This window comes from Paroedura picta, unplaced genomic scaffold (assembly GCF_049243985.1).
Source record: "Paroedura picta isolate Pp20150507F unplaced genomic scaffold, Ppicta_v3.0 Ppicta_v3_sca21, whole genome shotgun sequence".
In the NCBI taxonomy this organism is placed as follows: Eukaryota; Metazoa; Chordata; class Lepidosauria; order Squamata; family Gekkonidae; genus Paroedura; species Paroedura picta.
The window spans coordinates 4,394,329-4,421,258 of NW_027518618.1; the positions used below are offsets into that span (position 1 = coordinate 4,394,329).

General features: G+C 51.7%; 1 protein-coding gene across 1 annotated transcript; it reads left to right on the forward strand.

The window, feature by feature from the left end:
- Nucleotides 1-3,774: 3,774 nt before the first annotated feature.
- On the forward strand, nucleotides 3,775-16,181 carry LOC143828307 (uncharacterized). The gene is made up of 5 exons (XM_077318647.1): nucleotides 3,775-3,931; nucleotides 9,390-9,648; nucleotides 12,386-12,419; nucleotides 15,200-15,329; nucleotides 15,561-16,181. Exons 1-5 carry the CDS (start codon nucleotides 3,889-3,891, stop codon nucleotides 15,848-15,850), a joined length of 756 nt encoding a protein of 251 aa, XP_077174762.1. The 5' UTR covers nucleotides 3,775-3,888; the 3' UTR covers nucleotides 15,851-16,181.
- Nucleotides 16,182-26,930: the final 10,749 nt, after the last annotated feature.

Here is a 26,930-nt window from a genome sequence, read left to right on the forward strand (position 1 = left end):
CGGGGAGGAGAGCTGCACACGGGAACGGCCACGTCCTTTCCCGGATACTTGCAAGCGGTGACCAAAACAGCCCCTGCGCTGAGGATCAGACTCAGACACAGACTCAGGTGCGAATCTTCACCGTCACACATGAAGCTGCCTCATACGGATGCAGAGTAAGACATCAGAGTCAGTATTGTTTGCTCAGACCGGCAACAGCAGCTCTCTGGGGTCTTCCCCAACATCTCCTTCCTTACCCTTTTAACTGGAGATGCTGCTTGGCAAGGGGGAGGGGGGCTTGAACCTGGGGCCTTCTGGATGCCACGCAGACGCCGTGCCACTGAGCCCCGAAAGAAATTCTCACATGAAGCTGCCCCCTCCTACTGAATTAGACCTGCAATCTTGTCTGCTCAGGCTGGCAGCTGCTCTCCAGGGTCTCAGGCGGAGAAAGATCTTTCCCATTACATTTGAGCCTTGGAGATTCCGGGGATTGAACTGAGGACCTTCTGCATGCCAAGTAGGTGCTCTTCCACTGAGCCCCAGCCCCTCCCCAGAAGTCACCTGAACCTGCCTTAGACTGAATTGGAACCTTGGTCCTTCAAAGTTAGGATTGTCTACCCAGGCTGGCAGCTGCTCTTCGGGGTCTTTCCCATCCCCTCCTGTCTGGTCCTTTTCATAGAATCATAGAGTTGGAAGGAGCCACACAGGCCATCTAGTCCAGCCCCCTGCTCAACGCAGGATCAGCCCTAAGCATCCTAAAGCATCCAAGAAAAGTGTGTATCCAACCTTTGCTTGAAGACTGCCAGTGAGGGGGAGCTCACCACCTCCTTAGGCAGCCTATTCCACTGCTGAACTACTCTGACAGTGAAAATTTTTTTCCTGATATCTAGCCTATATTGTTGTAATTGAAGTTTAAACCCATTACTGCGTGTCCTCTCCTCTGCAGCCAACAGAAACAGCATCCTGCCCTCCTCCAAGTGACAACCTTTCAAATACTTAAAGAGGGCTATCATGTCCCCTCTCAACCTCCTTTTCTCCAGGCTGAACATTCCCAAGTCCCTCAACCTATCTTCATAGGGCTTGGTCCCTTGGCCCCAGATCATCTTCGTCGCTCTCCTCTGTACCCTTTCAATTTTATCTACGTCCTTCTTGAAGTGAGGCCTCCAGAACTGCACACAGCACTCCAGGTGTGGCCTGACCAGTACCATATACAACGGGACTATGACATCTTGTGATTTTGATGTGATGCCCCTGTTAATACAGCCCAAAATGGCATTTGCCTTTTTTACCGCTGCATCACACTGCCTGCTCATGTTTAGTTTACAATCCACAAGTACCCCAAGGTCTCGTTCACACACAGTGCTACCTAGAAGCGTATCCCCCATCCAGTAGGCATGCTTTTCATTTTTCTGACCCAGATGCAGAACTTTACACTTATCTTTATTAAATTGCATCTTGTTCTCATTTGCCCATTTTCCCATTGTGTTCAGATCTCGTTGAACTCTGTCTCTATCTTCCGGAGTATTTGCCAGTCCTCCCAATTTGGTGTGATCTGCAAACTTGATGAGTAGTCCCTCCACCCCCTCATCTAGATCATTAATAAATATGTTAAAAAGTACCGGGCCGAGCACCGAACCCTGAGGTACCCCGCTACTCACCTCTCTCCAGTCTGATGAAACACCATTGACAACAACTCTTTGAGTGCGGTTCTCTAACCAATTCCCTATCCACCTAACTATCTTTTCAACGGGAGATGCTGCTGGGGATTGCACGGGGGACTTCTGCATGCCAAGCAGGTGTTCTTCTGCTAAGCCATGCTCCCTCCCTTGTCCTGTTCTTCAAGACTTCTCCAGGGGGACCAAATTGAAAGGTGGCAACTGGAGCTGGGTCCAGTGGAGAAAACCCAGGGGGGGACGGGCAGGCTGGAACCCCCCACTGACCAGGGCAGTTCCTGGAGAGCTGCTGACTGACGAAGACTGACGCTAGTTTGGACCTGAGCAGCGGCAGTAACCATGGGCCTGTGTTCACCTGTTGTCTCTAAACCTGATCACCCAGCCAGGCAACATGGCTGCACTGACTGTCTCCAGGTTGGCATCGTCAGCCTGGGGGCAGGTCCAGGACCACACCTGTGCCTATGCCAACAGAACTCTGGCCGACTTTCCTGCCACCCAGGGCCTGTCTCCATCCTGGGCATCTTCTCGGGACCCAAGTCTCCTGCACCCAGAACAGTGTAGCGTTGCCCAGATACAGCATAGTATACAGCGTGTGAGGATCGATCCAGGTGGGTCGCTGTGCCAGTCTGAAGCAGCTGGAGCCCAGAGGCACCTGGAAGACCACCAAGGTTTTCCCCAAGGGGGGGGGGCTTTCCTGGACAGGCACACTGCCCCAGACACAAGGAGACGGGTTTCCGGTCCTCACCACGGAGAGTGAGTGAGTGAGAAGTCAGTAAAAAGAGGCAAGGGCCTGACAGGAATCAACTTTGGGGGAAAAACATAATGAAAATAAATATGTCAGGATTGGAGAGTAATGGGTAGATGCACCGCCCACTCCAGAGCAGTGCCTATGCCTATGGGGGGGGGGGCTGGGAAATCCCCATTCCGGGAGTCCAGGGAAAGGTGCGAGCGCCGGAAAGCTCGCACCTGGAGTGAAACTCGGGTGGTCTCTTGAGCATTGGAGACAAGGCTGCGCCTGCTTGGGCAGAAGACAATCGGGGGAGGGGCCGGACAGGTCGGCGGAAAGGACACGGGCGCCCCCCCCCCCGCGTAGGGCGTCGGCGGCCCGTCCAGGTGAGCTGCCAGCCAGCCAGGTGAGCACCCCGAGCCCCTCGGGAGGGGAGGGGGAGGCCCCCTGCACCGGCTCTGCTCCGGCTGGCAGCCCCTCCCGCGCCCAATTCGCCAGAGACCCGCCTCCCCCGCACGCGACCAATGGGCGCCTTCGCCTGCCCCGCCCGCCCCGCCTTCCACGTGCCCAGCGCGGATCGGGGCGGGCGGCCGCGTGAGGGGGCGGGGCGGCCAGACACGTGCGGGGGCGGGGCGGGGATGCGGCGTCCGTGGAAGGAGGGCGGGGGGCGTCGCGGGCACCCTGGAGAGGGACGGTGCCAACTCCAGGCGGCATCCGGGGAGGGGGCTCAGCAGGGAGAGATGCCCTTCCCCCCCAAACGCTGGGCCAAAGAGGAGAAAGTGGGGGGAATGCAATATGCCCCCCCCCAGAAGCGTCTCCCTAGCGCCTCTTGCTATTTATCCGCTGGCGGAGTTGCACCTGGGGCCAGGTTGTCGGTCCACTCCCTTGGAGCTACGGAGCCTGGAAAGAGCTCCATCACATCTCCTTGGAAAGCATGACTCTCACATTTCTAAGACAGAAGGGAAATAGTTTGCCAAGATGCAACGAAATCTCATTCGGGACCAGTTATCCTGCCCCGTTTCAACCACAGGTCTGCCCCGCTGCCAGAGTCAGTCGGTATTCTGTTAGCCGCCTTCCATACTCCACAGGGCAAGTCCAACCCTGCAGGCCCCTCACTGGTGTGGACCATGTTGCACCCATGTTGGCACCTCACTGGCTTCCAGAAAGGTTGCCCGGTGCAAAGCAAAGGGTGGGGCCTGTGGGATTCCTGGAGGTCAATCTAGGATTGGGGGGCAGAGGACCCACCCTTGTGGAACATTTGTGCCTAGAGCAGAAAGCAAGCTGCCCCTGGAGCCGGCTTCCCTTGAAGACAAGGCTGGCCCAGGCAGTGGGAAGGATGCTGGGACCAGCTGGCCTCTGATTGGCTGGCAGGGATGCAGCCTCCAGGCTCTCCCCCCCCCCCCCCATGCTTGGGGATTAGGCTTGCCTGCTGGAGCATCTGCTTCCCTCCAGGAGAGACCCCCTCCCTCTTTCCCTCCCAGTCCTCTCTCATGGAAGGGTCCCAGCAGGATGAGCTCCTCGGGAATACATCGGGGGTATCTCCGCAAATACGGTGAGCTGACAAATTTTCTCTTCCTCCCTGTTCAGCCCTGAACAGATTTCTGGCGGGTGGGGTGAGGTGGGGTGGGGTGGGGTGTTTGGCCCCTTTGCAATTCCTCAGGACTGAGCGTTCGGTGCTTTGCATATGCTCAAAAGTCCCTTCTTCACATGTTCAGGGGGCTTGTAGCGATCTTGCATCCTGCCCCGCTTCCAGGCCTTCCCCACCTCCCAGCTAAAGGGAACCTGCTTTCCCCGAGGACTGGGAATGGCGGAGGTTGCTTCAAAACAACTCTGGCAATTAGTGGCTGGCCCCCGGAGGAGCAGAAATACAACCGCCGAATTTCAAGAGCGGCATTATGGCAGCTGCACGAACAGAATTGCCAGTAACGTGTAGGAGAAATTTCCTGTCCCTTTTATTGTTGAGGCTAGATAGATGGGTGGAAATGGGCAGATGGGCTGGGAATAAACAGAAACCCATTAAATCCCATTTATCTCAATCTATGTAACCTGCCATGAGCCGTCAGGGAATGGCGGGCAATAAATATTATAATAATAATAATAATAATAATAATAATAATAATAATAATAATAATAATAATAATAATAATAATAATAAAGCTTCTGTTAAGGGTCGAGAAGATTCCGTGGGTAGCTGCACATTTTTGTCTGTCTTGGCGTGTCGCCAGGCGTCTTCGTGAAGGTTTGAAGTCCTGTGGCCTGTTCCTGGCATGACTCTGAAGAGTGCAAACTCATCATGCCGTTCCATTGGCTGCTTATGATTAAAATCTGGAGTGGGGGGGGAGGCTAGAATAGTCCTCTCTCTGCTGGGAACTCTGCCTTGATGGCTGGGGGGGGGGGAGCCTCGCCTGCAGGTTTCTACAAGTGAAATTGTGTTCAGGGCACAGGAGCAGGCCAGGTTATGCTTTCCGTGGTTCATTCACAGCCCTATTTAAAAAACCCAGCTTCGGAATTGGTCTTTTCAAATCTCAGGGTTCCTTCACTGTCACTCGGTTGGCCTTATGCTCACCGGGAAAGAGCCAGCGTGGTGCCATCATGGTTAAGGGCAACGGCCTCTTATCTGGAGAACTGGGTTTGATTCCTCATTCCCCTGCCGCAAGGAACCCAGCCAGGTGACCATGGGCCAGTCAGTTCTCTCAGAGCTACTCTCACTAAACAGTTCTGTCAGAGCTCTCTCATCCTCACCTTCCTCACCAGGTGTCTGATGCAGAGAGAGGGAGGGAAAGGTGTTTGAAGCTGCTTTGGGTGAAAAGTGGGGTATAAAAAAAAACAGCTCTTCTTCTCCTTCAACCTTCAAGTTGCCTGGAGAGGCCGAATGAGAACTTCTAGGGACCCTCTTGGGCCCCCCGTGCTGCATTGCAGAATGCCCCCCCCACTGCCTTTGGGGATTACAGCTGCCAGCATTTGATTGAGCTGTAATCCCAGGACACCGAGAGAGACTTTAATCAGCATTTTAATCTGTCGGCTGCCTGCGTGCTGCGGGTCAGGCCCCTGCTGGGTGGGTGGGTGGGTGGAAACGGAGCCTCTTTAGTAGCAAATTACTCTGGGATAAACGAGGCATCTGTCTACTCAGAAACAGGAGAGCCTGGAAGGTGCCAACCAAGGCAGAGGAGAAAGGTTTGTTCAGTGGTCTTGGGCAAAGAGTGGTCCCCAACCTTTTTATCCGGGGACCGGTCAAGTCGTGGACAATTTTACTGAGGCCTGTGGGGGGGTAGTCTTGGTCCGAGGAACGTCGGTCATCGCCCTGCCTAAGGCGCCCTGCTCCACTGTGCTGTGCTCACCTGGTGCCCCTGAGCTTCCTGCCACCCACTGGGGGCGCTGTCACAGCAGACAGCGCCCCCAGTGGGTGGCAGGAAGTCAGGGGCACCGGTGGGAAAGCAAGTGGAGCAGGGGCTTAGGCGGCGATGACGACGTTCCTCGGCCAAAGACTACCCCCCCCACCAGGCCTCAGTAAAATTGTCAAGCATTGACCGGTCCCCGGTGATAAAAAGGTTGGGGACCACTGGTCTTGGGGACTGGTCACCTCCCATTAATCCTGGCTTCCCTTTGAGCAGTTTTCCAGCCCCACAGAACAGATCTGTTTGCAGACAGCTGCAGCGTATGGAGTATGGGCCATGTGTTCCCTGCAGTGTTGTCAATAATAATAATAATAATAGTAATAGTAATAATAATGATGATGATGATGATTGTGGCTTTTAAAATTCTTACCTTTTACATTGTTAACTGTAGTAGTTTTATTGTGTTTTAGCCTGTGTAAACCACCCGAGATGCTATGCCTGAGAGGGGCAGGATATCAATCAATCAATTTTTAAAAATCCTGCCCTTTCAGATTGCTCAATGTGGGTAACAACAACAAACAGCAAATTTAAAGTGACTGTGGAATAAAGGAGCTGTTCTTCTCCTCCTCCCCAGCCTTATTGGTGGATATAATTTTATTTTGGGCCTCGACCATAAGTCCGGTGGAATAGCTCTGTCTTACAGGCCCTGCAGAACTGATTTAGGTCCCCAAAAGGCCCTTACTCTGGCCACTGAGGCCTATTTCACCTTCTTTGGGCCAGGGACCCTGAGCAGATGTTGATCCAGAGATCTTAGTGCTCTTGGGAGATTGTAAGGGAAAAGATGGTCCTGTAGGTATGCTGGTCCCAGACCATCTAGGGCAGGGGTAGTCAAACTGCGGCCCTCCAGATGTCCATTGACTACAATTCCCATGAGCCCCTGCCAGCATTTACCCGTGCCCAGTTGTCCGAAGGCATTGCCTCTGCGGGCATCTACAGGGGCCTATATAAGGAGGGACCCAATCTTCCTGGCCCGGTCTCAGCATAATGCCTGGCAGAAGAGCTTGTCTTACAGGCCCTGCAGAATGTTGTCAGCTCTGTCAGGGCCCTCAGCTCTTCCGGGAGCTCATTCCACAGGTTGGGGCCAGGACTGAAAAGACTCTGGCCCTGGTTGAGGCCAGGTGTGTTGCCCAGGGGCCGGGGACCACCAGCAAATTCATATCCACAGAGCAAAGAGCCCAACAGATGGCATAAGAGGACAAGCGGTCCCTTAGATATCCAGGAGCCCAGGCCGTGGATGGCCTTAAAAGTAAGAACTTGAACTTGATCCGGAAGCTAATTGGTAACCGGTGCAGCTGCCTCAGCATAGGCTGGATATGGCAAGAATATGGCCCTCCAAGATGATCTAGCAGCCGCATTTAGCACAAGATATACTTTCTGGGTCAGGCAAGGAATGCCGGGCGTCAGGAGATAGAGCTGGCTGTCAGCCGCAAACCCCGGACCAGCTGTGCCAGAGGGCATATGGAGATGTTGAAAAGCGTGGGGGAGCGTATCTCTCAGGGGCCATACAGGCCATCTAGTCCAACCCCCTGCTCAATGCAGGATCAGCCCGAAGCATCCTAAAGCATCCAAGAAAAGTGTGTATCCAGCCTTTGCTTGAAGACTGCCAGTGAGGGGGAGCTCACCACCTCCTTAGGCAGCCTATTCCACTGCTGAACTACTCTGACTGAACGTTTTTCTCCTGATGCTCCCTGCAGCACCCCACAGTAGTAGACTGGAAAGGGCTCAAAGCCTTGTCGACAGCAGAGATTCAGTTCCACACTCCTCCTCCACATGCAGCCAGCTGGGTGACCGTGGGCCAGTCCCAGTTCTCTCAGAGCTCTCTAAGCCCCACCTACCTCACAGGGTGTCTGTTATGGGGAGAGAAAAGAAAGGGGTTTGTCAGCCAGTTTGGGACTCTTTCAGGTAGAAAAAAGCTGGGTATAAAACAGCAGTTCTTCTAAGACAATAACAGGGGCCGTTCCGCACGAGTTTAATGTAGCAGAAGGCTTTCATATTGTAAGCCCTACTAATTTGCAGTTCCGCAAGACGTCGCACACAATCTGCAACACTCCTGCAACAGTTACGTGAAAAGCGATCCGTTGTAGCGCTTCTAGGGAAATCGGGAAAAGTAGATTCACCCTCTGAAAAGCGCAACACTCTTGCAAACAATCTGCAACACTAGCGAAAAAGACCTGTGCGTTCCCATTGTTGCAGTTCCAACAAAGTCCCTCCCCCTGGCTCTCTCCTCCGAACTTCCGGTGAAGCGATCACCATTTTTTCCCCCTCGGAGCGAGCACAACACAGTCCCATTTGCAAGTTCCCTTTATTTTCGGCTGAAAATCGCGCCCGTGAGGGGGGGGGGCATTTTTTTTTTTTACTCGGGGGAGTGTAATAACGATGAATCATTTTTTTTTAAACCTGTGCTTAAAGGGAAAGGGGCTTTTCCGGAGCATGGTAACAACCACCCATTGGCTGTTCGTTTGATTGACGGCCAGGGGCGGGACCAAGCACAGAAAAAATTGCTTTCTAGCGATTGCTGCGAGACCGGAAACCTGTGGGGAACAAATGAAACGCTACTGGATTCCACTACAAATGCAGGTTTGCGTAACGCCGAGATTCCACTATTTAAAATAGCGTTTCCGCTTTGTGAAAGCAATTGGCAACATTGGTCCTTGTGCGGAAACACCCCAGGTTTAAATTATGTGCGGAAAGGATATGAGGGACATTGTTTTTTTTTACTGTCAGAGTAGTTCAACAGAGGATAACACTCATAACACTTATGGATGAAAAGATGCTGTCTATTAGGAAGTTTGTTTTACAGTCAGAGTAGTTCAGCAGGGGAATCGGCTGCCTGGGGAGATCCTGTACAGATCCTGGATGCTTGAGGCTGATCCTGCACTTAGCAGTGGGTGGGACTAGATGGCCTGTGTGGCCCCTTCCCACTCTAGGATTCTAGGAGTCTAGTCCAGCAGTAGAAGGGGCTGCCTAAGGAGGTGGGGAGCTCCCCCTCACTGGCCGTCTTCAAGCAGCGGCTGGACTGATCCTTCTCCTGGATGCTGGAGGCTGATCCTGCACTGAGCAGGGGGTGGGACTAGATGGCCTGCATGGCCCCTTCCCTCTCTAGGATTCTAGGAGTCTAGTTCAGCAGTGGAAGGGGCTGCCTAAGGAGGTGGGGAGCTCCCCCTCACTGGCCGTCTTCAAGCAGCGGCTGGACAGATCCTTCTCCTGGATGCTTGAGGCTGATCCTGCACTGAGCAGGGGGTGGGACTAGATGGCCTGCATGGCCCCTTCCCACTCTAGGATTCTAGGAGTCTAGTTCAGCAGGGGAATGGGCTGCCTAAGGAGGTGGGGAGCTCCCCCTTACTGGCCTTCAAGCAGCGGCTGGACAGATCCTTCTCCTGGATGCTGGAGGCTGATCCTGCACTGAGCAGGGGGTGGGACTAGATGGCCGTTGTGGCTCCTCCCAACTCTTTGATTCTACATCAGACCCTCAGCTCCAGAAACCATTTCCCACCATCCCGGCAGTGCTCGGTCTACTTGCAAATCCCTGTTTGTGAGCCAAAGGCACTCTGTGCAAGCTCAGACGTCTTGACGCCACTTTCTGCTGCTGTTAGTCTGAAATTTGTCCTTTTCCAGGAGGCTTCCTGTTCAAGCAATGGAAAGAGAAGTTTCTCTCGCTCTCCCCGGATGGGTGCCTGCTCATCGGCCCGCGTGCGGGGAGCCCTGCGGAGTTGGGCATCTCTCTGGGCACCAGCTGTGAGGCCATCCTGGAGGGGAGGGAGATCTGCGACTTGCCACGCCTTCCTGTGGGCGCCCAGAGGGACAGCTGCCTGGGTCTGAGCCTCAACGACGGGCGATTCCTGCTTTTTCTCGCACCCAGCACCCAAGAGTGCAGGTAGGGCTCTCAGAAAGGGGCCTTCCTTCCATTCCTTCCTGAGAGGTTGGCAGGTCTAACCCCTGGTTCACACTAGACTTCCAGGCAAATTCAGATCCATTTCTCCCAGGACGATGGCTCTGGATCTCCTTGGTGCAGGTGCTGCCCTGAATCCCAAAGGCCCCGGTTCAAGCCTCAGCAGCAGCTCTGGTTTCAAAGGACTGGCTCTTAGGTGATAGGAAAGATTTCCAACGTGAGCACCTGAACAGCTGCTGCTGCCAACCAGGGAGGCCGTACGAGGGAGCGATTGCATTGTCTCCGTGTTCGGCTACGTAGCTGACCACAGCTGGACAACTGAGCTATTGGATTCTGCCTACCAATTATTGTTATGCACATCCAGAGCTACTGGAAATCCTATACTAGGTTTGTTTTTAATCCTAAGATTTCCATATTTTGATGTTAGCATCATAAGGATAATTAGAGAATGTATAATTTATTTTTGGACCCAAGTTGTGTGGGGATGGGCATCATGAGAAAGAGCCCATGGCCTCATATACAAGAAATTCCTTGCCTAAAACCATACACAATAGGAAGTAAAATAATTTTTAATTCCAATGGAATTCTAATCCTTACAAAATTTTATAATATTGTCATTTTCAACTTTAAAAATTTGGTTTCCTTCCTCCTCAAATTTCAGAGCATAACACCTGGTTGGGAAAAATATAAAATACTCTCTGTATATTTCGTGTGCTAGGAACCACTGAGGTAGCTGAGGAAGGCTGTAAAAACCATAATGCATGTGGTTTTCTTTCTTTCTTTCTTTCTTTCTTTCTTTCTTTCTTTCTTTCTTTCTTTCTTTCTTTCTTTCTTTCTTTCTTTCTTTCTTTCTTTCTTTCTTTCTTTCTTTCTTGCTTTCTTGCTTTCTTGCTTTCTTGCTTTCTTGCTTTCTTTCTTTCTTTCTTTCTTTCTTTCTTTCTTTCTTCCTTCCTTCCTTCCTTCCTTCCTTCCTTCCTTCCTTCCTTCCTTCCTTCCTTCCTTCCCTCCCTCCCTCCCTCCCTCCCTCCCTCCCTCCCTCCCTCCCTATTTCTGACTTGCTCCTCTCAGGAACTGGCTGTGTCAATCCCAAAATAAAAAGTTAAAATATACCCTCTAAAACATTCCAGTGACAGAAACCATCCTTATCCCCCCTGCTCAGCAACCTCCCCAAGAGCCTCAGGGGAGATGTCCATAGGCGCTGGATGGCACCCCAAAACTGGAGAGGGGCATCTGACCTCACCTACGGGGTTCATAGGACCGATTCATCCCAAGGAATATTTGTAGATTGCAGCCTGAGGTTAAGACCCTTTTTAATTTTACATGTGCACACTGTAATAAATATTTCATTTTCTTGGTTGCTGTAGCTTGATCCTTTTGACCTCAATTGACCCATGGCCTGGCTCTGATCCATAGGTTTTCATTTGGGATGTGACACCTTCCATATAAGACATGGTCTTGCTTTTAGATCAGTTTCTGAGTTTTTAAAAACTTAAGTGAGCAGGGCAGTGTGGATAAAGGGGGCAGGAACAACTTGAACCCGGGCAATTGCCATTGTGTATGCTGAATTCTCCTCTGCTGTCGCAGTTCCCCCCATCACAGGCTGGTTCAGTTTGCTTCTGCCGCCTTCCAGAGGCCCTTGGGCACAGTGGATGGGCTGTAACTCAGTGGTTGAGCAGCTGCAGATGGTGCCTGGTTCTCCCCCCCCCTCCCCGCATCTCCAGTTAAAAGGACCAGGTGATATGAAAAGCCGCTGCCTGAGGTTCTGGAGAGCACCTGCCAGTGAGAGTAGACAATACTGACCTGGAGGGGGGCTGCCAGTGAGAGTAGACATTACCGACCTGGAGGGAGGCTGCCAGTGAGAGTAGACAATACTGACCTGGAGGGAGGCTGCCAGTGAGAGTAGACAATACTGACCTGGAGGGAGGCTGCCAGTGAGAGTAGACAATACAGACCTGGAGGGAGGCTGCCAGTGAGAGTAGACAATACTGACCTGGAGGGAGGCTGCCAGTGAGAGTAGACAATACTGACCTGGAGGGAGGCTGCCAGTGAGAGTAGACAATACTGACCTGGAGGGAGGCTGCCAGTGAGAGTAGACAATACTGACCTGGAGGGAGGCTGCCAGTGAGAGTAGACAATACAGACCTGGAGGGAGGCTGCCAGTGAGAGTAGACAATACTGACCTGGAGGGAGGCTGCCAGTGAGAGTAGACAATACTGACCTGGAGGGTGGCTGCCAGTGAGAGTAGACAATACAGACCTGGAGGGAGGCTGCCAGTGAGAGTAGACAATACTGACCTGGAGGGAGGCTGCCAGTCGGAGTAGACAATACTGACCTGGAGGGAGGCTGCCAGTGAGTGTAGACAATACTGACCTGGAGGGAGGCTGCCAGTGAGTGTAGACAATACTGACCTGGAGGGAGGCTGCCAGTGAGAGTAGACAATACTGACCTGGAGGGAGGCTGCCAGTCGGAGTAGACAATACCGACCTGGAGGGAGGCTGCCAGTCGGAGTAGAGAATACTGACCTGGAGGGAGGCTGCCAGTCGGTGTAGACAGTACTGATCTTGAGGGACCAACAGTCTGCTTCGGTACAAGGCAGGTTCCCGTGTTCACAAGATATTATTCCAAGAACGGTGCTGAGGGGCAGGTGGAGGCGGGAGGCTTATGGGATCAGGTGCAAAGATGCATGGTGAAGATATTTCTTTTTCCCCTCACCTTTCCACAGGCAGTGGCTGAACATCTTAAGGAAAGTCAAAGAGGTAAGAACTACTTAAGTCGAGGTAAGAATGAAGGGCACAAAGATTTGGCAACAGATATCCAAAGTCGGGTACTGTTCGTAGGATGCTGACGGGAGAGTGGTTTTTTTAAGGACACCTCAAAGACCTTGGGGGTTTGGGCAAAAGCACGGATTTTTGCATTTAAAGAAATTGGATTTTTTGTAGATTTGTCTGTGGCCTTTTCCACATTTATTATTTGCCGGCAGATTCTCACTGCATTGATTTCTGAATTTAGACCCTGAATTTGCGCCTGGCATTCTACATTTGTGGTTTTCTCTGATCCCATACAGGAGTTCTTTCGTGGCTTTTGCACCTCCATTGGGAGAGCTGGCATTCCCGCCTCCTGCCTGGCCTCCCTTCCATTTTTTTTTAAGCTGAGCATTCACAATAACGCAATTGCATCCTAATAAGATCAAAGCAGGATAATGCCCTTCCTTTTTCACCCATAACAAGCAGGATGCATTAGTGAGTGCAAAAACCCAACCAGACATTATAAAATCCTCCCCCCTTCCTCCCTCCCCCTCCCATGGAAAAGGTTCCCAAATGCTCCCCCCTTCCATCTGCTGTGTGGCTCACTGCCCCCCCCCCCAAAAAAAAAAGCCTTTTCAGGAGCTACACCAATTAACAGATGGCTTTCAGTAAGGTATTCAGTGCCCTCAGTGGCCTTCCCCCCCCCCCAAGTAGTGTATGTTAGCTTTTATTTTTTAGAACCCCTCAGTTACTGCCTTAGGCCGCTTCTGCATTGGCTGCGGATCCCTGGCCCTAAAGAGGCATGTCAGACCTCAACAAGGGACAGGGCCTTTTCAGTCCTGGCCCCCACCTGGTGGAACGAGCTCCCCAAAGAGATCAGGACCCTGCCAGAACTTCTACAATTCCTCAGGACCTGCAAAAGGGAGCTCCTCCAAGAGGCATTTGCTTGAGGCTGACTGGCCCATAACATCTACAGGTTCCCCCCCCCCAAGACTGAGAGGTCGAACCTACCAAGGGAGTATCAAAGTTATTGTTGTCAAAATACTGTTCTAGTTCCAGTTGGTATGTTACTGTTGATATATTGTTATATTGATACTGTTCCATGTAAATGTTCCAAAATATTCTATGTAAACTGCCCAGAGCCATAAAGAAGGGCAGTTTAAAAATCTAAATAAATAAATAATGCCAAAGACAGCTCTTTTTTGTACTTGGAGAAAGCTGCTGGGGGGGGGGGGATGCTGCATGAAATTGACCACATTCTCAGTGTCTTTGCATGAAAGGGACAGAGTTCTTCTTTGCCCTGCGTGAAATTGACAAAGAGCCCTGTTGAATGTTCAGCCTTGCAGGAGAGGGAGAGGAGGGAGGGAGGTAGTCTGTGTCTGTTGTGCTTGTGCTACTTCAGAATCACATTGTTACGCAATCATCAGTTGTTTTATAAAATATACTAGTAATCAAGCCCGCTGTAATAAAAATACAGCGGGCGCTAGCAGTTATCCCCCCCCCCCCTCGCTCCGTGGAGCAGCCTACCTAAAGCGTAGGAGAGAGGGAGAGCCATTCTCCCTCCCTCTCTTAGTTTCGTCCTTCCAGCTGCCCTGGCCGGTCGTAGTGAGCTCCTCAGGCTCTTCTCTGAGCTTGGCTGGCTGGCTGATGGGCAGGAGAAGGAGGCTTCGGGCCAGCGGCAGCAGCAAAGTCCTTCAAGCAGGAAGAGGCGATGGGGCGTCAGGGGCGGGGCGGACGTCTCCGGCGGCGCCGCTGATGGGGCGGCGAACGTAGCTTCCTGCGGCGGCGCAGCAGAAGTGGCTGTACTGTTGGGCTGACGGCCCCACTGGCTTCGGGGCGGTCAGCGACTCGGCGGCGGGCTGCGGGGCTGCGGTCCAGCTTCTTCTGCCTGGGAGCCAGCTGATCCTGCAGGCGCCGCGTCCGCCAGTCCAGGTACCGGCTCCACATGCAGCTCGCCTGCCAGCCCACCAGCAACGCCGAGCCGAAGGCCAGCAGGACAGCCAACAGCAGCGGCCGTCCCGACAGCGGTAGGAAGCGTCAGGCCGCGTCAGGCAGGGAGCCCCCGGCAGTCGCGCTGTGCGCGGCTGCCGGGGACTCCCTGCCCGGAGGCCTGACGCGGCGAGAGGCGCTTCGCGCCTCTCACCGCGTCAGGCCTCCGGGCAGGGAGCCCCCGGCAGCCGCGCACAGCGCGACTGCCGGGGGCTCCCTCAGGCGGCGGCCTGACGCGGCAAGAGGCGCTTCGCGCCTCTCGCCGCGTCAGGTCGGGAGCAACTGAGAGCCGCGCTGCGCGCGGCTCTCAGTTCCTGGGGCTGGGAATCGGAGGGACCAATCGGCAGGCGTTTCGCGCCTGCCGATTGGTCCCTCCGATTGTCTGTCATGAGGAAGGGTCCAATCTGGACCCTTCCTCATCCCGGACTCATCCCGCCCCAGGACCCCTTACTGCTTTATTTAGACCGTGGCGCCCGCGGCGCCACGGGCGGTTTACAGATACTAGTAATCAAGCCCGCTGTAATAAAAATACAGCGGGCGCTAGGCAAGGGAGCCCCTGGCAGTTAGAACACCTTGGAGACTTGGAGATCTCCATTCCTACTTATATCTGATGAAGGAAGCTTTGACTCTTGAACACCAATACCCCAAAAACCTTGTTGGTCTGTAGGGACCTGTTGAACTTGGGCCTTAAGTGCTGTACTGCAGAAGAACATGGCTACTTTCTAGAACTGTCTTTACATAAAAGGATTTTCAACAGGTGGGTTGAAAAGATGGATGCCTCTCCCTTTTGTTTTGCTCTCCAGAGTTTCTCCGAAGGGTCTCCCTCCAGCTGCAAGGCCCACATCCACTCACCAGCAAGAAAATGTTGCCGGAGAGGAGGGGCGGGGGCTGGCCCAAGCTGCAGGCAGCCCCCCAGCATGGAGAGAGGAGAAGGTATTGGGCTTGGTCCCTGCTATTGGTCACTCGTATCCTGCGGCTAGGACTTTAAACGGCACTTATGCAGATGCCCTGATTTGGGTCAAGGGCACAATGCAGGGAGAGAAAGGGCTTAAACCCTGTGCCCCCTACATGTAGTTTTTAGGATCTGGCTGAAGGCTGAGATTGAGCCCTCCTTCCTTTTGCTTCCTCGTTGGTAACTCGGTGCCCCCTTGCTGTCCTCTGCAGCCACCCGGACCAGCCTGTGCCAAGAACCGTGCCTGCGCCACAGCTCCCTGGCCCGTGCCCGAGTGGAAGCGGCTTGCCTCTTGGTGGGGGGAGCCGCCGCAGGGCCCACCATGGGCTACATGGTCACCTCTGCTGGCGCCGGATCCTCTGCAGAGCCTCACCCGCCAGACTTCAAGGAGCTGGGCTACCACCCGTCAGCCTGCGACTCAGACCCGCAGTATGAAGCCCTGGATTTCGAGGGGATGGACCAGGACTTTGACGTGCTGGAGTTTGGGAGCTTTGCCTTCTAGGCGCCACTGTCGCCCGACTCCAAGCACCCCCGTTTAAGGGCTAAGGCCGACGCCTTCCTGCCACTAGGCAAGGGACACCCTTCCGTCACGCCAGGGGGCAGTCCTCGCAGACCCAGAAGAACGTGTGTCTTTTCCTCCTCCTTTCACCTTATTGTGTCTGTGTTTTCTTCCTTGTATGGGGGGGGGAGGGGCTGTGGAAGTGCCACCGTGTTAGTAGGAAATAGAACTTGGTCGCTGGCTTGCTCAAAGGGGCCAGCGGTCAGTGTGTGTTCCTTTCAGGGCTGTCAACCCCATGCTCTTTGCATTAAACAGTGACTTCCTGTCTTTTCAACTGTTGATCCTGAGGTTCATGAATGACAGATGGGTGCTGGGGAGGCGGGGGGGGGGGCTGAGGCAGAGAATCTGAGGTGTGCAAAGCAACTTCTGAGCTAGACACCGAATGTACAGTCCTGCCTCTTAACTTGGACTTCCGCGGATGTTTTTGCTTGAGGGAGAGAGGCCCTGTTGGGATGCCATTCCATGTTCTCCTGCCCTAGAAGCTTTCTAGGCTTCCTGTTCCTTACCGGCTGTCTCCAGATTCGTTGTCCTCCCCATCCTCACGCCACCTCTGCCCTTTTTGGATGGCAGCATTGCAGAAGGCCACCCTACACCATCCCGTCTGCTGGAGAGAATTGAATGGGGGCCAGATGCGAGAGAGAGCTTTGCGCAGGGCAGGTGCAGACCTTGAAATGCGTTGCTTGCCGTGGTGCTGTCTTTAGAGTCGGGGGCCATGAACTAACTTTTCCCTCTGGAAGAGTCCAGTGAGTCTCTTAAGGACTGAGGTTTGCGCTTCCCTTCTTTCCCGCTTTCTTGCTTTTACAGACGTTAGTCATCCTTCCATGTTGGACAGTTTCTGGATTACAGTGCGCATGGACCATCCTTGTATGGTTCTTCCCTTTTCCTTGCAGCATGCTTTCCTCTTCCTGCCTGGGGGTCGGGGGAAGGCAATGTCTTCAACACAAAGCCCCCTTTCCCTGCTTTTGGGAGCTGAAATACCAAAGTGGCCCAGTTGGGTGTGGCACCTCCACCTCCTTTATTAAAAAGATGGGGCAGCAAAATCTGGAGGAGCAGGTGGAGTGAGTGGTTAAGGCACTAAGCTGCCCTTTCCTCTCCAGGCAACAGAGGTGAGCTCTTTGTGATGTCAGACAGGAGCCAACCTCCAGAGAGACACTGGAGACCAACTGAAATGACATCACAAAGATCTCCCCTCTGTTGCCTGGAGGGGATGGGACGCCTCATACCGGCATTTGGAGCGATCTTTAAACAGACTAGGAGTCAAACAGGGGCCAACCTCCAGAGAGGCACAGGAAACCAAGTGACATGACATCACAAAGAGCTCACCTCTCTTGCCAGGAGGAGAAGGGACGACTCATACTGGCATTTGGGGAGATTTTTAAATAGGCTAGGAGTCAGACAGGGGGTCAACCACCAGAGAGACACTGGAGATCAACTGACATCACATCACAAAGAGCTCAGCTGTGTTCCCTGGAGAGGAAGGGACACCTCTTATTGGCTTTTGGGGCGATCTTCAAAGAGAAAACGAGTCAGACAGGGGGCCACCTCCAGAGAGACACTGTAGACCAGGGGTAGTCAAACTGCGGCCCTCCAGATGTCCAGCATTCGCTGGCAGGGGCTTCTGGGAATTGTAGTCCATGGACATCTGGGGGGCCGCAGTTTGACTACCCCTGCTGTAGACCAACTGACAGGACATCACAAAGAGCTCACCTGTGTTGCCTGGAGGGGGAAAGGACGCTTCGTACTGGCTTTTGGGGCGATCTTTAAACAGACTAGGAGTCAGACAGGAGGCCAACCTCCAGAGAGATACTGGAGACCAACTGACATGAAATGACAAAGAGCTCATCTGTTTTGCCTAGAGGGGAAGGGATGCCTTTTCCTGGCTTTTGGGGCAATCTTTAAACTGACTAGGAGTCAGACAGGGGGTCATCCTCCAGAGAGACACTGGCGACCAACTGACATGACATCACAAAGAGCTCACCTGTATTGCCTGGAGGGGAAGGAACGCCTCATACTGGCTTTAAACAGACTAGCAGTAAGACAGAGGACCCAACCCCCAGAGAGACACTGGAGACCAACTGACATGACATCACAAAGAACTCACCTGTGTTCCCTGGAGAGGAAGGGACACCTCTTATTGGCTTTTGGGGTGATCTTTAAAGAGAATAGGGGTCAGACAGGGGGCCACCTCCAGAGAGACACTGGCGACCAACTGACATGACATCACAAAGAGCTCTCCTGTATTGCCTGGAGGGGAAGGAACGTCTCAACTGGCTTTAAACAGACTAGCAGTAAGACAGGGGACCCAACCTCCAGAGAGACACTGGAGACCAACTGACATGACATCACAAAGAGCTCACTAGTGTTGCCAGGAGGGGAAGGGATTCCTCTTACTTTCCTTGGAGTTGATCTTTAAACAGTCAGACAGGGGCCCAACCTCCAGAGAGACACTGGAGACCAACTGACATGACATCACAAAGAGCTCACCTGTGTTGCCTGGAGGGGAAGGGACGCCTCATAATGGCTTTTGGGGCGATCTTTAAACAGACTAGGAGTCAGACAGGGGGCCAACCTCCAGAGAGATACTGGAGACCAACTGACATGAAATGACAAAGAGCTCACCTGTGTTGTCTGGAGGGGAAGGGACACCTAGTATTGGTCTTTGGGGCGATCTTTAAACAGACTAGGAGTCAGAAAGGGAGCCAACCTCCACGGAGACACTGCAGACCTACTGCCATGACATCACAAAGAGCTCATGTGTGTTGCCTGGAGAGAAAAGGGCCCCTCTTACTGGCCTTGGGGCGATATTTATACAGACTATGGACTGTGGTCAGCCCTTACCAGCAACTGTTTCTATTCTGGAGTGTAGACAGGCAAACCAGCATCAGTTCCGTGAGTCTGGAAAGTGCAGGAAGATCTAAATAAATATTTACAGCCTGAAACTGTAAATCGTGAACAAGTAAATGGCTGGAGACACATGGGAATTGACTTGACTTTTTTCAACCTTGGCCTGGCAAATAAAAAACAGTATAAAAAAACCTTACTAAGGTCAAGACTACTGTGCACAAGTAGTCTTCCTCTTAGGGTTGCCAGCTTCCCTGTGATGCTGTCTACCCCACCTCCCTCATGGCGAGTCTGCTATGGGGAGAGAAACAGAAGATGATTTGAGACACCCGAGACCTGCTGGGTTACTGCGGCCCATTCCCAGTTCTCTCAGACCTCTCACAGCCCCATATACCTCACGGGTTGACTATTGTGGGGAGACGAATGGAAAAGGTGTTTGTAAGGCGCTTTGAGACTCCTTTGGGTAATAAAGAACAGGGTACAAAAATCCGTTCTTCTAAGGAGCAACTATGAAAGACGCATGTGGGCACATAACATTTTATCAACAGTGAAATAATGGAAAAGAAGGAACAGGGTGGACACCTGTGTCCTGTGACTACCCCATGTGTATTAGGGCAGAGGGGCATTTTGGTGTCTGTGGCCTAATTCACACCAGAAGGGAAATGGTGCAGAACTGGGGGAAATTGGTTGCCATGTAATTTTCTCCTAAGAAGAGTCTCCAGTCTGATTTTCCCTTCACATATCTGAAGACATGGCTCTAGAAAGCTCATCTGTAACCACTATGCTGCAGTTCCCAAAGGTCAGTCCTCTCCCACACTCAACGAACATTCCAAACCGCAGGTTATTGACACCCATATCTCCACACCCATGCCCTCATTTGCCACCACAACCCCCCACACAACACATACATTTAACCCCATGCCCTTACAGACTGGACAACTCCTCCCCTTCCTCTTCCCACTGCCAATCTCTAGCGCCCGTTGTATTCTCGGATACAACGGACTTTGCTCTTAGTTTATATTTTACCAAAAATTCATTAAAAACATTAGACCAATTCCTGGATGCCCAATTGTATCCCAATGTGACTCATTTTTGGAGCCTATTTCAAAATTTGTAGATTTCCACATTCAGAAACATATGCCTATTTCCAATGACTTGCTTAAGCACACTACTCATTTTATTACAGCTACGGAACCCCTACACATCCCAAAAGGAGCAATACCAGCTACATTTTTTAATACTGCCCAAAATCCCATTTGCCTTTTCAGCCACTGAATCACACTGCTGACCCACATTCAGTGTCTGGTCTACTAAGACCCCCAGATCCTTTTCACACGTACTTCTGCCAAGACAAGTCTCCCTCATCTTATATTGATGTATTTGGTTTTTCCTACCCAAATGCAGAACTTTTCATTTGTCCCCATTGAAATTTATCTTTTCGAACATCCCTTTCCGAACTCATTCAGTTTCTCACAGTTCACCTCCCTTTTGCCTTGTGCTTCACACGCCTTCCTCTGCTTGCGGTGGCTGAGCATGGGCTTCACAGGACCCTCTTGCAAGTCTGCACTGCATTCCAGAATCGCAGCCCCCCCTCTCCTCTCCAATGCCCTCAGGGATTATAGCTGCCAGCATTTGAATGATCTCTAATCTCAGGGTGGCCAAGAGAGGCTTTAATCCTCATTATAATCTATCCGTTGCCGTGCGTGAGGTTTGTCAGGCCTGTGGCGGATGGATGGATGGATGGATGGATGGAACCTGAGCATCTTTAGTAGCAAACTACCCTTTTGGGTGAACAAGGCATCGTCCAGTGGAGAAAAAGAGAGCCTTCTGAGCCATAGTTGCAGGAAGTGAGGGCAGGTGTGTCTGCATAATTAGGCTGAACTTCTTCTGGATTTACAGGGGATCTCCAGACGAAAACACTGCAGGAGCTCTAAGAAGCCTATTTGGATGAACAGAGAACTTCAAGAGGAACTAAGACAGAAAAGGGAAATGTTCAGGAAATGGAGGGAAGGACAGAGCTCTAAAGAAGAGTACCTACAGGTTACTAGGCACTGTAGATCAATCATCAGCAAGGCCAAAGCTGAGAGTGAGCTAAGATTGGCCAGGGAAGCCCACTGTAACAAAAAAAGATTTTTCAGTTATGTGGGGAGCAAACGTAAAGTAAAGGAGGCAATAGGCTCACTGTTGGGTGCGGATGGACAAACTCTAACGGAAGATGCAGAGAAAGCAGAAAGGCTTAGTGCCTATTTTACATCTGTTTTTTTTCCACAGGTCAAAGGGTTTAGGCACATCTAGAGATGGCAGTAGCCAAAGGATTATTATTATTATTATTATTATTATTATTATTATTATTATTATTATTATTATTATTATTCGATTTATTGCCCGCCACTCCCTTGCGGCTCGTGGCAGGTTACAACATTCTAAAACCCCATAAAATCCATTAAAATCCAGTTAAAACAACTACAGTCCAGCAATTATTAGTTAGCAAGCTAACCCGGCAAGATTGGCTAATCCACTACCCTTTTCCCCTACTAGCAGGTGGAGAGGGGGTATTGGTGGTACCCATCTCTAATCCCAATCCCAAGTCCCGAGTCCCGGGGGGGGCATAGATGTTAGCCTTGGCCTCAACCATAAACCTGGCGGAAGAGCTCCGTCTTGCAGGCCCTGCGGAACGATGAAAGATCCCGCAGGGCCCGCAGCTCTCCCGGGAGCTCATTCCACCAGGCAGGGGCCAGGACCGAAAAGGCCAGGCGTGCTTCCCTCGGGCCGGGAACGACAGACAAATTTTCTCTCGCAGAGCGTAAGGCTCTGTGGGGGGCATAGGGCGATATGCGGTCCCTCTGGTATGTGGGTCCCAACTCGCGTATAGCCTTACAGGTTAGAACCAGAACCTTGAACCGGATCCGGGCAGCAATTGGCAACCAGTGCAGCTGCCTCAGCACCGGCTGGATGTGGGCCCTCCACGGTGTACCAGTTAGGACCCTAGCAGCTGCATTTTGCACTTGCTGAAGGTTCCGGATCAAGGACAAGGGAAGGCCCGCGTAGAGCGAGTTACAGAAATCTATTCTGGAGGTGACCGTTGCATGGATCACCGTGGCCAGGTGTTCGGGGGACAGGTAGGGCACTAGTAGTCGGGCCTGGCGAAGCTGGAAAAATGCCTGGCCCGCTATTCTTTTGACCTGTGCCTCCAAGGTCAGGGAGGTATCAATGATCACCCCCAAATTCCTGGCCTGGGACGCGATGGTAAGGTGCGTCCCTCCCAGGGTGGGTAAGCGCGCTTCCTGCTCCCGCCCCCTACGTCCCAGCCACAGGACCTCCGTCTTGGAGGGGTTGAGTTTCAGGCGACTCTGCTCGAACCATTCTGTCACCGCTTCCAAACATCTGGCAAATGGTTCCGGGGGGGAGTCCGGGCGGCCGGATAGTGTCTGGGTGGTAGATTGACATGGATAGAGAGGTTGTCGAGAGGCATTTTGCTGCACTGGATGAGTTCAAATCCCCTGGTCCGGATGAAATGCACCCGAGAGTACTCAAAGAACATTTCCAGAGAACTTGCACAGCCCTTGTCCATCATCTTCGGGACCTCTTTAAGGACTGGAGATGTCCCGGAGGACTGGAAGAGAGCAAACGTTAGTCCGATCTTCAAAAAAGGGAGGAAGGATGACCCGGGAAATTACAGACCAGTGAGTCTGACCTCTGTTGTGGGTAAGATAATGGAGCAGATATTAAAGGGAGCGATCTTCAAACATCTGGAGGACAATTTGGTGATCCAAGGAAGTCAGCATGGATTTGTCTCCAACAGGTCCTGTCAGACCAACCTGGTTTCCTTTTTTGACCAAGTAACAGGTTTGCTGGATCGTGGAAATTCAGTTGATGTTGTTTACTTGGATTTTAGTAAAGCTTTTGATAAGGTTCCCCATGATATTCTGATGGATAAATTGAAGGACTGCAATCTGGATTTTCAGATAGTTAGGTGGATAGGGAATTGGTTAGAGAACTGCACTCAAAGAGTTGTTGTTGATGGTGTTTCATCAGACTGGAGGGAGGTGAGTAGCGGGGTACCTCAGGGCTCGGGGCTCGGCCCGGTACCTTTTAACATATTGATTAATGATCTAGATGAGGGGGTGGAGGGACTACTCATCAAGTTTGCAGATGACACCAAATTGGGAGAACTGGCAAATACTCTGGAAGATAGAGACAGAGTTCAACGAGATCTGAACACAATGGAAAAATGGGCAAATGAGAACAAAATGCAATTTAATAAAGATAAGTGTAAAGTTCTGCATCTGGGTCAGAAAAATGAAAAGCATGCCTACTGGATGGGGGATACGCTTTTAGGTAACACTGTGTGTGAACGAGACCTTGGGATACTTGTGGATTGTAAACTAAACATGAGCAGGCAGTGTGATGCAGCGGTAAAAAAGGCGAATGCCATTTTGGGCTGTATTAACAGGGGCATCACATCAAAATCACAAGATGTCATAGTCCCATTGTATACGGCACTGGTCAGACCACATCTGGAGTACTGTGTGCAGTTCTGGAGGCCTCAGTTCAAGAAGGACGTAGATAAAATTGAAAGGGTACAGAGGAGAGCGACGAAGATGATCTGGGGCCAAGGGACCAAGCCCTATGAAGATAGGTTGAGGGACTTGGGAATGTTCAGCCTGGAGAAAAGGAGGTTGAGAGGGGACATGATAGCCCTGTTTAAGTATTTGAAAGGTTGTCACTTGGAGGAGGGCAGGATGCTGTTTCTGCTGGCTGCAGAGGAAAGGACATGCAGTAATGGGTTTAAACTACAAGTACAACGAGATAGGCTAGATATCAGGAAAACATTTTCACAGTCAGAGTAGTTCAGCAGTGGAATAGGCTGCCTAAGGAGGTGGTGAGCTCCCCCTCACTGGCCGTCTTCAAGCAAAGGTTGGATACACACTTTTCTTGGATGCTTTAGGATGCTTGAGGCTGATCCTGCATTGAGCAGGGGGTTGGACTAGATGGCCTGTATGGCCCCTTCCCACTCTATGATTCTATGATTCTAATTAGGCAGCTCAGGATCTGAACTATAAGAGAAAAGGCAAGTAGCACCTCTTCATTACAGTTAAATATTGAAAAATCACCTCCAGGGGCTGGGCCTCTTCTCCATTGAGGGCCAGCTTTTCTGTTAGAGAAGGGACTTCAAGGCAAGCCCACCAGTTTCTCGGGTTCTTAGTGGCAGAGTTGGGGGACTGCTGATGTGCATCTCTGTGGCCTTCCTCCTAGACCTGTTAATCAGGTGTCATCGTTAGGCTTTTCTAAGCAAGGGGAAAAAAAGTTGGAAGGAGGTGTCCTAACAAGCTTTCAGGGTTCCTTTAGACACAGGTATCAATGCAGTGAGTTCAGGGCCTAATTCCTCTGTTTGTTAACTTAGAAAGAATTTGGCTAACGGTTAGCTATGAGTGGCATGCAGGAAGGTCAGAGGGCCCCAGCGGAAGACTAGAGGGTTGGAGGGGGGGTGGCATCCTCCCCCACACCGGCCCTTCCCAGCCTGGGAGACTCTTGTGTGGCTCCAAATCATTCTGGTTACATTTTTGTCGTTCTTCCTGACTCTGCATTTTGTTTTGGCCATTCCCCATGCATAAGCTCCCTGGGAATGCTGAGTCGGCTCTCGGCACCACGGAAAGCAGGCTTTGAGCTTCTGCAAAGGTATCTTTCTGTAAAGCCTGATAACTTCTAAGGGGTAGTCAAACCGGCCCTCCAGATGTCCATGGACTACAATTCCCATGAGCCCCTGCCAGCGAATGCTGGCAGGGGTTCATGGGAATTGTAGTCCATGGACATCTGGAGGGCCGCAGTTTGACTACCCCTGTATCCAACTGTTCTCTCTCCCCAGGCATGGGAGATGCAGACCTGCATCTCTCTTCACATCTACCTGGGCCCTTCATGACCACCTTACCTTCCTTTCGCTCCAGATGCGAACCAACCTTTTCCCATGTCCCACTTCCAGGTTTACTTGACTGCCCACGACACAATGATCAGTCTTTTCCGTTTTTCTTCTGTAACAGATTCCACAAAGAGATCAGGAGGACACCCCTGGGGTGGTTTTCACTGGCAGCACAAAGCAGGCCCGTGTGATGGTGGTTCATGATGGTTTTTTCAGGAGCTGTCAATTTGGGGGCTGTTTCCTGGGGCTTTTGTCTCTTTAATTAGATGGAACTGTTTTATGTTGCATGCAAATGTTTTGCACGTGTTTTCTGAAAGTCACATTAAACTGCACATTAAGCTGCAAATAACAACGTAGCCAGTCATGAAAGGATGTTGGTGTCGTTACTGGTGCTCTTGTCCCCAAAACCAAGGACTGTGAACTATCGAAGCGGACAGTCTCTCCACACCCAGAATCTGTCTGTCCAGCCTGTGGGCCTGAGATGGACACACATTACACCCAGTCATGTGACAGGCAGAGGGGAGCCCAAGGCCAAGACATCACAGCGAAAAGAGGGGGACAGGAAACCTTGAACATTTCAGGGTTACTCTGCATGGAACTTTCGTCCCCAGCAGAGGCAGGGTCTAGAGGTCCCAACCTATGAGTTAAATGCTACTAATGAAAATAAAGAATTTTGTATGAGACAGTATTCCTCCAGAGATCAACTGGATTCTCGTAAGCGGTTCCAGGAGCATAAACATTCCCAAGCCTCACTGTTGTTTTATTCTTCTCCTTTCTGCAGTCAAGGTCAAAGGACTTGTGACAGGGCTGGTTGCATGGCAGGGTGCCCACCCAGGACTGGCACCCAGTGGGAGACTTGTCCAGGCAGCCGGGCTCTTGCCAGCAACATAATGACATTTGTCTCCAGCCTGCTTCACATGGTCCCAGTGCAGGTAAAACAAGGAGACCCAGGTGTATCTCTCCAGGCTCCGCAGAGGAAGATAAAAATGCATGGGTTTTGCTAGGCAGAACAAGCAATGAAGCAGGCATTCTGCAAGCCCCTTGAAAGCAACGCACTTGTTTGCTGGAAGCTGGCATGCATTTTCCAAAGATAAATCCTGCCCCACCAGCAATGTTTGTTTTCATCCTGCTACTAGCTCTGTGGATCATGGGAATGCAATGATACAATTGAAAGGGTACAGAGGAGAGCGACGAGGATGATCTGGGGCCAAGGGACCAAGCCCTATGAAGATAGGTTGAGGGACTTGGGAATGTTCAGCCTGGAGAAAAGGAGGTTGAGAGGGGACATGATAGCCCTCTTTAAGTATTTGAAAGGTTGTCACTTGGAGGAGGGCAGGATGCTGTTTCCGTTGGCTGCAGAGGAGAGGACACGCAGTAATGGGTTTAAACTTCAAGTACAAGGATATAGGCTAGATATCAGGGAAAAAATTTAGTTCAGCAGTGGAATAGGCTGCCTAAGGAGGTGGTGAGCTCCCCCTCACTGGCAGTCTTCAAGCAAAGGTTGGAGACACACTTTTCTTGGATGCTTTAGGATGCTTTGGCCTGATCCTGCGTTGAGCAGGGGGTTGGACTAGATGGCCTGTGTGGCCCCTTTCAACTCTATGATTCTGTGATTCTATGATACATCACTTGACAAGTCCCAAGACATCCTAGCCAGCAAGCCGGTCAAAGGCAGGCTAGGGGAAAGTACTGTGCATGGTTGCACAGGAGAATCACACTCAGACCAACCGACTGGGTACTTACTGCAGCTGTGGAAAAGGTAAAGGCAACGTTAGGCTGCATTCCCTCCAGGCCCTGAGACAAAGGAGTCTGGGCACCGCCCCAGATGATCCAGCCTCTGAAATACATACTGTGCACAAGTCCTTTTAAGGAAGATGTCCAGGCGAGATCTGATGGGCCTACATTGCAGGAGGGGAGGCTTCAGTTCAATATGAAAGACATTTCTAGTGGTGAGATCAAGACAGCAAGAAGGGAGAGCTTTGTCTCAGTGCAGGGTCTGTAGACACCCGCCTGTCAGAAAAGCTGTCCTGTTGGGTTTCCTAAAACGAGTAGGTAACGGGACGAAAAAGACCTCCAGCCTCTCCCAACTCCACCGTTTGACACATCCTTACCTGGCGGCAGTCCCTTCCTCTCATGTCCTTCTTTCTACCCAGGATCTGGCCAGTATATTTATTCCTGATGTGCCCCTGAGCCATCTTGTGGCAGAGGCCCCTTTTGATGCTGACTTTGCCCTGGGTATGCTAGGAAAACACCCATAGAGAACCC

Bases quoted from the DNA above. Each gene is read 5' to 3' on its own strand.
- LOC143828307 (XM_077318647.1), top strand. From the start codon at position 3,889: ATGAGCTCCTCGGGAATACATCGGGGGTATCTCCGCAAATACG. The intron at 9,649-12,385 runs GTAGGGCTCTCA...ACCTTTCCACAG, and splicing joins CCCAGCACCCAAGAGTGCAG to GCAGTGGCTGAACATCTTAA. The intron at 12,420-15,199 runs GTAAGAACTACT...TTTGCTCTCCAG, and splicing joins TCTTAAGGAAAGTCAAAGAG to AGTTTCTCCGAAGGGTCTCC.